The sequence below is a fragment of the Pterocles gutturalis genome, unplaced genomic scaffold, assembly GCF_000699245.1.
Source record: "Pterocles gutturalis isolate BGI_N339 unplaced genomic scaffold, ASM69924v1 scaffold37525, whole genome shotgun sequence".
Classification (NCBI taxonomy): domain Eukaryota; kingdom Metazoa; phylum Chordata; class Aves; order Pterocliformes; family Pteroclidae; genus Pterocles; species Pterocles gutturalis.
In genome coordinates this window covers 1,575-12,464 of record NW_010142102.1, presented here as the reverse complement: position 1 = coordinate 12,464, position 10,890 = coordinate 1,575, and the positions used below count along the sequence as shown (strand labels likewise).

Here is a 10,890-nt window from a genome sequence, read left to right as displayed (position 1 = left end):
CTGCACCTGAGCTCGTGGGTGACTAACTGACAGACATTAAGCTCTGACCTTACCAAGAAAAGAACAAAAACAAGTCAAGAAGAGGTATTATGTACAAGCTGTCATTAAGTTCTCCTGTATGGCTAGCCAAGTTAAAGCAAGTCTGACATGTAAGTTGAGTGGACAAGACTTTGCCACTCAGCCTTGTTTAAAAAGTTCTTAAAATTCATAAGTTAGGAATGGTTGGAGTTGAACTAAGTCATGTCTGAGAATGGACCAAAGTAGTCCGGGCTCCTGTGATAGCATGGAGGGATGCTTGGTCTAAATATTTTATCAGGTCTGTAGGAGGACACTGCTCTCGGTTTCCAGCTGCTGCTGGTGTTTGATGCGTCTTTTACTGTCCAAGTCTTGAACAGCAGTGAAGAGCTTGAGTCACCTTTAGTGTGGTCTTGTCCTGAAGCACCAAGTCATGTTTCTGAAACTGTTCGTGATGTTTGTTGTCTGTATTTCATTTCTTCTCTGTACTCTGGGGAGGGGTTATTATTCCTCCTGTTGACACGGGTGATAACTGACCTGGGGCAGTAGATGCTACTCCACTGTTAACTTCTTCCTGCGTATTAGGGGAAGAAGATGACAGTTAATATCTGTGAAAAGTTCCACTTTTCTGTTTCACCACTACTATTCAGCAGCACTTCCTCACACAATTCAAGTACTCCAGAGTACCGAGGCAGTGTTGCACAATAAAGTAAAGATTATCTTTTGAACACTTCACCAGTACTTCTAATCCAAGTCTTTGCTTATGGCCTCGGAGTGTTATGGTAAAACATCTTCAGTTTATAGCATCATCAAACAGGAGCAACAAACAAACTGACCACACTGGCTGAGGTGAGCCAGGCCAGGTGTGAGCAGGAAGGTGTTTGGCCACCCTTAGCTGCCTCGGGAGAAGGGGTGTGGAAGGCAAACTGCAAATCCAACTGCAAATCCACAAACTACCTACCAGCATGTCCAAATAATTTGTGTGTGTTTGGATATTATGTCGATCTTCCACTGCAACCTTCTTAAAGTTCTTCAGCTTCACAGGGACTTTTTTTGCCACAGTCACAAAAGGAACCATCCATTCCACACAGTCTGAAATGCTGTCCCAATCTAAACCTAGAGGGTAGAACACAGCAATAGATTTAGCAATCATGGAAGAGTGGCATAGTTTTCTAATATGGTCATAAATTTAAAACCAATAATAAATAATACTGCAGAAAAAAAATTCAGAAACATCTTCCCAGAAACTCCCAGCACTTCCTTGTGCTTGTTAACTTAAAAGCAGAGGAGAACAGGCACAGGCCTCCTGAGCAAAGCGGCTCTGTAGCCATGAGGGTTCCTGTGGCTTAGCAGGAGAGGCTGAAGTTACTTTTTGAGCTTGAGCACAAGATTCTGGTTCCCACTGTAAAAACACTATTGTCACAGTCCTTTGTGGTGCCTTAGGCTACACACAAGTGCTGAGCTTAGTTAAGTGATTTTTTTTTTTTTTTCTCTTCCACTCTGGAAGGGCTAGGCTTGTAGGAATTAGCACAAAGGTTAGTTGAATGCTGCTGACAGCTGAGGATGACTGGTGGCTGGCTACATTTTAGGAGCAAAAGTAGCCAAATAATGTATAGCCAATGATCCACAAAACAACTGGAAGCCATAGAGCAGCAGTATTAGCCCAAAAGCAAGAAGGATAAATGTGCTTTTCCTTAAATTTCCTTAGCTGAGACTATGCTTTTGAAAGTATTTCCTTCTCTTTCAAGTTTTGGTAACATCTGAAATAGTGGTAGGAAGGAAGCAAAACTGGGGTGGAGGGGAGCAGGGCACAGACTTCCCATGGAACAGAAAATCAAACTATTAGCATCCACCTCTTTGGCAGCCTGGTAACCAATACGTTCTTAGCAGCCTCAGGCACATAACTTCCAGAATTCCCTGCCTAACAAGACCAAGCTTTACAAAGGCTTCTTACCTGAAGCTTTCTTAACTACTTCAATTGAGGTATAGTGGCACAGCGCTGCAGCAGCTAGTGTTCTGTACTGGAAGTCCAAAGAATTCACGTCCAGAATACACAGGTCTAAGAGCTGAGGAAATAAAGAGTGGAGGCAATAAGAGTTACAAATTTTAACAAGATGATACTTTAGTATAATCCTGTCTGAGAAACTGCTACACATACAGCAGTCCTCCTACAGTCTATGCTCTGTAACGTGGCTCTGCTTTTTAGCATCCATTGCATGCAGCTATTTTATTTTTGGCACCACTTGCAGTTAAAGTGGGTCTCACAGAGTTATGATGCAAACCCATTTGCACTTTTATCAGTACCGTGCAAGACACTTCACTTGCACAAATGTACGTACACCTTCAAGCTCTTAGCAGAGCTCCAGGATGGTATTTTCTTAAAGTATTACCTAGCAGCTCAATGACTTAGATATATCTACTCTCCAGTAAGCCTCTCTGAGGTTGGACATAACACATGTCCATGAAAACTGAACCACAGCAGTTTCAAGGTAGTCAAAACCACTTCTCAGACTGCCTTCCTTCCAGGCAAATCCAGAGACACTGTTATAGATATTACAAGCAAAAACAGTTAACTGTCTTAAATTATCCACTCTCAGAACTGTAGCCACTACCTGCTCTTTGCAGAATGCTGCAGTGATTTAAAAAAGATTAATTTGTATTTTTCCACTGTAAAGAAAAGTCTTAAAATATGGAAGAGCAGGGAGACAAGAAACACTTGGGTGCTTCTTCTCAAAACTGAGTGTGAAGTTCTCTGGCAGCCAAACTTGCACATTCCTTAACAAAGTAACAGGTGAGGTGAAACAAGGAAAAGCATTCTTTTATGGCTTTCGGGGCATAATGTTCAGTTGTGCTTTACTCACTCAAAAAAGCATTTTCCGATACAGTTAACCTACCTGTGCTATCTGAATGAATTTTTCCTGAGAATACTGAGGTAGCAGCACTTTCGGAACATCCTTCAGAGCATCCACTTGAAGATAGAGGTTCAGCCAAGAGATGATTGTCACTGGACAGAGTTCCCATTTTAAAGCCTGCAAATATTAAACTGTTAGGCACCGTGAACCACACAATAGTTCTGTGCTCTAATCTCTTTTCCCATGCCTCCCCTTCTAAGTTTGCTCAGCTTATTGTGCAGATCCTTGCAAGACACTAAATACTATGTACAGTTTCAAGTACAAATATTCATTTTAGATTGCATCCTCACTACTTTGTGTACAGGCTGCATTACAATCAGCACAAAAATGTATCCATCTCAACCCCTTTTCCTATGCCTGTGCAGCTGGATCTTATGGATCTTCCCCATTCAGAAACTGGGAAATGAGAGTATTTCCCCAAGCCTTCAGGCTGGCTGCCTGAACCTGCAACTAGCATCTACTAATGAAGAATAAACATATACGGAGCTCTGCAATAGTAGAGATGAATCCTTTCCAACATAAGGAGCACTGAGTAGTATCAGTTCTTTGCCTGGCTCTCCTAGAGGCCCCTGTTCCTAGACAGCAGAGGACCCCGGCAAGTGCAGTACATTGCAGCAACAGCCTTCTGACCTGTCCCGTGGCTGGCTGTGCCTGTTAAGAGCCTTCACTTTTGTACAAGAACGAGAAGCCTGTCCTTTTCTACCAGACAGGGATTTCATCGCAGCCAGGGGCTTCAGACGTCCACTGCACATCCAATGAAGGTTTCATTGTTTTACAGAAAGAGGGACATACTAAACATTTTCCTTTTCTAAGCAGATAGGTGACACTAAAATACCAGGCTCAGCTGGACAGTCTTTCAACCAGCACTCAGAACACAGCAAAAGTTATTACCTTTAACATAATAAGTTCCATTCTTACAATATCATCCTCACTGCAAGCACCATCAGTGACATAAGCAAATTCCTGTATTTTAGGAGCGTAGATTTCCTTTAAAGGGAGGGAGGGGAAAAAGTGAAGATTAGAGTACTTTACAATTCTAAGAAAGCTTGAGAAAATACTGGCAAATACTTTTCAGTCCATATGGGACTATTAACATTTCTTATACTAGAACAGTGTTTTTCTCGTTATATGAAGTGACTTGAAACTGACAGGATGAGGAGATGCTAAAAACAAATAGGTTATGTGTTATCTGCTGTAAAACACAAAAGATTTATTGCAATTTTTTTAGCTTTTGCGGAAATAAATGCTGACCAAACAAGCAGAAGAGCCTTTCATTTACACCACTTTCTACTCAGCTGTTCCATTTGATGTAAAAACATACACCATCCTAATTCTTGTAGAGTATACTGTGGAACTAGAAAAGGCTTGCTGAGACAGGTTATGCACAACATCAGTTAGTGCTGATGCAGTCTCATTGATTAAAAAAAAAAAAAAAAGCTAGAAAAAGATAAGAGAAAATCCCACAGCCACTGTAGCTGGCAAAATCCATGGTGCACAGACGGTTAACAAAGACATTTGCCAACCCAGTCATGCCAGCTGGGGCCACGTGTAGGTAGGTGTGTTGAGAACTTGCCAACAGAACTCCTTCTCTACCAGCTGGCTCCATGGCCTGGTGCCCCACACGCTTCCTTAGGACGGACGACTGCTTGTAGGGCACTACCTTGGCTTTTGGAACAACAGCTAGATTGGGGGATTTCCAAGTATAAAACCTTAATATCCCAAATTTTCCTCTCAGTCTAGCCTACCATAATCTACAAAAGGAGACATACAAAAATATGCTCTGGCCTCACAGATTTAGTGTGTAATGTAACCTATCACCATCACTGCACTGATCACATTATCTTTAAAAGAAAAAAAACCAAACAACTAAATGGGTTTAAAGGGATATCAGCCTGGTGTACAGGCAGTCTGAAGCTTAGGCTTGGTTTTATTCAAGTCCCACACCCATTCCTGAGATTGTTTGCCAATTGTTGTATATTTGGAAAAAGACAAAACAAAACAACACTACTCCTAGCACATTTGCATACTTTTTTTTTTTTTCTTTCCCTGCTGCTGAGGAAAGGGAGGACAAAGACTACACTCCAAGAGATTGACAAATGCACAACTGAAGGAAGAGAAAAAAAATTCCCCTTCTGACCTTCAGTGTTGTATGTACACCACCAAGTTCAAAAGATTCAGACAGAAGAAATAAATACACTATCACTGTTTTTTTTTTTTAGTTATTCCAAACTTAATATCCTCCTCCCTGTAAGAGAGCTTCTTACCTCAAGTTTGGAGGCAATGAATAATGAGGTAATTCCTATGAGCTGAAGCATGCTCTTGTTAATGTTCTTTTGTGTCAACATGAATCTATCAAAAAAGTCTTGAGCTAGGTAGAAGGTTTCCCTGTGGAGCGCATACACCTCACATACCTACAACAGGAAGAAAAAAACAAAAAAACAAAAAAAAAAAAAAAAACACCAATTTGTTTTTGTGTTAAAAAACTCTATGTACACACATTGGAGTATTCAAGCTTTAACAGAAAAACACAGTATACACAATTTTATCTTTTGCACATACAAACTGTCACATATGTAGGTAAGTTGGGTTGTAGTGGTTAGTATGGGACTGGAAAAAGTATTTCCTATGCTCCCACCTAAACATGGATTGCCTATGAGACGCTAACACAGTTCCAAAGTATACTTTTTTCAATCTAAATAGCATCCAGTTTCCCTAAAAACAAGCATAAACAATTTTCCACTGAAAGAAGAAAGCCTCATTGAGAAGGAAAAAAAAAAAAAAACAGCAAAAAAACCCCACCCACTATAACTTGCTTCATTAAGAATACTTCAAACTCAAGTTAAAGTCACTGAGTATATCTCCCCTGTATTTCTGGTAGATCTGTCCCAGGGCAGAACCACTAAAAAACTTGAATTCTTTGGCTCTGCTACAAATAAGCCTGGAAGCTCCTGCTGGAGGGGGCTCTGCTGGCAAGCCAGGAGCGCTGCCTGCAGCCCCCCAGGCACACGGACAGCCTTGCTAAGCAGGGACAAAATCCCAAGAACAGCCATATGCTCCATACAGTTGTGGGTTTCCCTGGCAGGGAGAACTTTCAACACTTGCATTGTATCAAAGTGCTTCAAATGCCAGTTCAACAAAGAAGGAAAGGAAACTGCCCAGGCCTAGAGATCTTATGCAGGGGCCTACTTTTCCTCTTATCTCTGACTGAATTGGGGTGGGTCCAACAACTCCAGCTAATCTGCAACTCTGTATCCCTTCCACAACTAGAAACTAGTTAGATATCTATAAATTACTTATAATCTACATACAGTCAGCACGAAAGACTATCCAAGAAATAGATTCCCAAATCCAAGCTTCCTGCCCTGCTTCGTTATTTCACTTGGATACACAGTCAAAATAAAATCTCACTACTACTAGCTATTACCTAAGATAAGGTTGAAAGCCTGCTTGTGAATTAAAACTGTTCCTGACCATCCAAAAATGCAAGTGGTTGGCAGTTACACCACAGCTCGTTCTTTTAGAGCTGATCTAATATTTGCCAAGTGATGTGCTACTCTGATAGTATTAACTACTGCTCCAAACAAGATTTAGAACTAAAAACATACAGACTAGGCCCATCCATGAACAAATGGCACTATTTCTATAAGAGTCTATTGCCCAAACACAAGTAATAGTGCTTGGTCACGTTAAGTTGTATCTCAGTTTTGGTGTTACAGAAGACAATGTTAGGAGCTACTGGGGCATAAAGAACCACTGAGCTGGACAACAACAACAAGGCCCTTGTTGACATTTTTTGTTTGGAAATTGAATGTTTCCTGAGACTTCAAGATTTTTTTAAAAAAGCAACACACACAATTTAAAGTTTGTATGTAAATTACACCTTAGAGGAAGTACTGAAGCACAGGACAGTATCAAAAAACCAAAACAAAACAGAACAGAACAAAACCAAACATATGCTCCTTTCCTTTCCCTTGAAATTCCCTGCTATTATCACTGTTCTACCAAGACAGCAAGAGTGCCACTAACATCTGCTTCCTTGGAGTACTTGGTATGGAACTGGTAAACCTGGAAGATCCCTTCCGCTGATGGGCAAGGATTGCATGAGTCAACGGTTGCTTTTGGCAGTGGTGACAGAATACGCTCAATATAGAGTTCTTGGAAACGCCTCCAGAACATAGCTCCCTATTTACAACATCAGTACTCCTTCGCATAGGCTGCCAAGATTGAGAGCTTCCATTTTATTTGACAACTGGAATAGTCTGAAGTACAGTAATTAGACTGGAATACAGATATGATTTATTTGTAATACTTTTCAAATAAGAACCTGTCTATATCAAGAATCTTCAGATACCAGCCATTAATGCTTCGCTTTCTTCTGCTCTCTTCATAGCATAGAATTAAAAATTTACTAGTAAGTCAGAAAATAGTGTCAGGGGCTAACATCTTGAGCTCTTGATGCAGACAGGGCCAGCGTGGTAACTCAAGTCCTCAATACAGATGCAGTTGCCTCATGGCTTAGATACAGTCTAAGATGCAAAGTTAGAGCTCTGTAACAAATCTGTCTATAGCAATTTCAACACAAGTGTCAAAACTAGATTTCTCCCCTTCCCAGGAAGTAGTATGGCAAGAGCAAAAATTAAGTACTATTGCTCGCTGCCCTGTGTGGAAGGTTCAGTGTCTCCTGCTGGGGAAGACTGAAGGTAGCTCACCAAGAGGACCAAAAGCAGTAACTTGTAACCCTTTTGTTGCAAACTAGTTTTGCCACTTATCATCACCATTCATTTTGCTATTAGATCTTTATGTAAAAGCTGTGCTTTTATCTGCCTACTTCCCAGGCATAATGCATGGCAAAGTAACTAAAAGAACACACCTCTAGGAGCCAGTCTAATAGTATCGATCTCATGTGAGGTTGCAAACTAGAATGAAGTGATGTGAAATGTTTGCAATGAGCGTATCTGTTCTCCTTCTTCAGGATGTTGAGCCAGACATCTTTGGAATTTCCCCAGCTACGGAATAAAGTTACACAAAGCATTGTTAAGTACATATACACCTTCACAAAAGCGATATAAAAACATTATTTATTGTTTACAGAAATTCAGGAACAAAAAGAAAAATTCCACATACTGAAAGATCCTTACGGTAATTAGAAAACTTCAGGTATACTTTGAACATTGTGCATCCCCCAACAGCAGCTTGCCAAGGTCATCAGTAAGTCCAGTTTTATAGAACAACCAGTAAAACTGAATGTCTGCATCCCAAATTTGCACATACAACCAGTTTCCCATTTTGCCAAGTTAGGTGGCTGTCCAGAGAGCAAGAGAAAAACCAAACTGTCCCCATAAAAAAGAAGAAAACCACCCCACTCCCCAAGAAACACAAAACATATGCAAAGTTGTCCGATATAGTTTGATAAAAAATTTACAGATGGTGTTTAAGAGTCACTCATCTGTCTCTTCTTTTTCTAGCCTACCTTAAGACTCAGAAACAGGCTATTGTGAGAAAAATTGAGTTCTTGTCTATTGCTAACTTATAATTTGTTAGCACTCAAGTCTACTCGTGAAGAAGAAGATGCCTATATCATTAACAATTATTGTTATTGTGAATTGATGTGATTTTTTTCTCAGATGTACTTCTCATCCTACAGTTACTAAGAGGGACAGCACGTTAATCAAAGCAATGCTGATTTCCGACTGAAATTTTTGGAGTTATACGTTTACCTTTCCCCAAGCAGAAGCAGAGAGAGAGTAAACAGACCTGATCAGTGGTATCACCTACAAAGTCTAACCCCGATCAGTTCCACTCTGCTGCCATTGTAAGTTAAAAGCTGCAGCGAGACATACACCTAGAAAGGTTCTCTTACAGGAATGCTTCATATTCTGCTTCTCTTTTAATTCACCTCAGTGGAAGTTTTCCCTGATCCATTGCAGTAAATTTAACAACTTTTTCATTAAACACCAAGCTGATACAAACAGCAACCATGGTACTTACCTAAGACACCTGAATGTCTAAGAAATTAAAAAACTGAAAAAATTGCTTTAGTTAACTAATCTACCCCTCTGCGGAGGAAAAACATTCTAGAACCATGACTGCACCAACCATACTACATTGCATTAGCAAGCTACCTGCACAGCAATATTGCCACAAGTTTATTTGCATTTTTGTTCATTTTTAAGTTCTTAAAGAAAACTTGGCTTAGTATTTTTTGGTCACTCAGTTACAATAGCACTGAAAGAAGTTTAGTTTAACCATTACGTGCCTCTTAACCACTGAGAGTGTCCTGTGTTAAGTTAGAAAATGACAGCTCTGAAAGGAAAAAATTATCTGTCTGGTGTGTTTATAAGATCGGGGTGGGGGGAGAACCCACAGAATTCGTCTTTTTTTGGACATGAACTGTTTGTGGGATGAAGAGACAAGCAGAGATATGGGTTGAGTGCTGCCCACCATTATACAAACACAACACAAAACCAGATGTTACTACAGTAGTTCAGCATATTTGATAAAACATCAACAACTGCTACATTAAAACAACTTAAACAACTGCGTAAACTTACTTGAGTTCTGGTAAAGGTGATGGATTTATGAAGAGGTTTCTGAATCTGTATTTTTTGAATCTTGAGAAGTCAGTGGTTACTGATTCTTTGTGAGGCGTCTCAATAATTATGCAAGGTGAGATGCCTCCTGTTATCGTGGGTGACCAACAACTCTGCAACATAAACAGGTAGGTATCTTTTAAATGCTGATTTTACTACAAGAGCAAGAAAGGGGAGAAGTAAATTACAGTAACAACAATATATGTAACGTATGTCAGTCTTTTTGGACCTCAGCATCAATCCAAGTACTGAAACCAAGAAAGACAGAGTCAAGACAGAACATGTATGAACAAATTTGATAAAATTAGGAAATTCAGCTTTGAGGAAGAAGCTGCCTTTGGTTTATGAACCCACAGGTAACCTATCCATTGCTTGAGCTGCTCAGTTACAGTATGTAAGGCAAAGGTCCTCATCGCTACTAAAACACAGGACATCAGGTTGCTGGTCCTATCTACTTATCTACTCAGAGTGAAAAGAAAGGAGAGGGTGGAGGTTCTACTGTCTCTCAGTGGAAATTCAGCAACTTGTTATCTTCCAATTAAGCACTCCAGAGAGGAGCCACCCATCTCAGCTCCAGAGCTAGATACTCACAGCAGCAGCTGTGAACAATCTCTCAGCATGCCAATGCCAAATATGGGATAAAATGACTCAAAAGGACAGGAGTCCAAAGCTATCCATGCATAAGGCTTCAAAGAAGGAATTCTAGACTACTTTAGTTAACTCTGTAACTTGTTTCACTAATACTTATTTGGTTATACATAACCAACGCAAGTAAGGAGGTATCAAATGCATGGAGCTGTAATGCTGACAGCCTTCAAGATGGTGACACAGAACTTTATGCTCTGTGGAGTTAGGGGGGATCCCATCCCTAAAGAATAGCAACACCTGCCTCTGAACCCAGAAACTTGTCAAATATAGCTGTTTTACAAGGTGAACTACATACAATGTCCTTCGTATATCTAAACCTATTTATAGCCAGACTAAAGTACCCTAAGAGTGAAGTTACATATTCCAGCAGAACTGATCTCAACAGCACACAGCCACAAGGAAAGGGAGATCCTGCTCCTTCTCTCCTATGATCCTCACTGCTCAAGTCCACCTTGTTCTTCTTTTGTCAGCTTTGAAGCCTGTCAGACCCTCTGCGGGGTTGATTCAACTCACTAACCTGGAGAACATTAACTCATTTATAGTGACAAATTAGCAGGCTGAACTTGCATACTGCTTCATTTAAAGAGAACCACAAACAGAGCAAGGCAAGGGATGGAGTGGATGGCCAGCTATCAAGGAAGGAAAGAAAGGGGAGCAGGATTTCCCCCTTTCAGCAAAGGCAAGTTGTGACATGCAGTTTCACCCCAAGAACAGCTGACGTACTT

At 40.4% G+C, this 10,890-nt stretch overlaps 1 protein-coding gene across 1 annotated transcript in view; it reads right to left on the bottom strand.

Moving 5' to 3' along the window:
• Window positions 1-285: 285 nt before the first annotated feature.
• Window positions 286-10,890, bottom strand: part of CCNE2 (cyclin E2) — an 11,748-nt gene continuing 1,143 nt past the window's right edge. The window contains exons 4-11 of the mRNA XM_010084263.1: window positions 9,479-9,630; window positions 7,798-7,933; window positions 5,192-5,338; window positions 3,819-3,914; window positions 2,910-3,044; window positions 1,970-2,081; window positions 977-1,131; window positions 286-589 (exon numbers count right to left, since the gene is read on the bottom strand). Coding sequence (XP_010082565.1) covers window positions 488-589; window positions 977-1,131; window positions 1,970-2,081; window positions 2,910-3,044; window positions 3,819-3,914; window positions 5,192-5,338; window positions 7,798-7,933; window positions 9,479-9,630 — 1,035 coding nt within the window. The 3' untranslated portion in view covers window positions 286-487. The remainder of the gene's footprint in view (window positions 590-976; window positions 1,132-1,969; window positions 2,082-2,909; window positions 3,045-3,818; window positions 3,915-5,191; window positions 5,339-7,797; window positions 7,934-9,478; window positions 9,631-10,890) is intronic.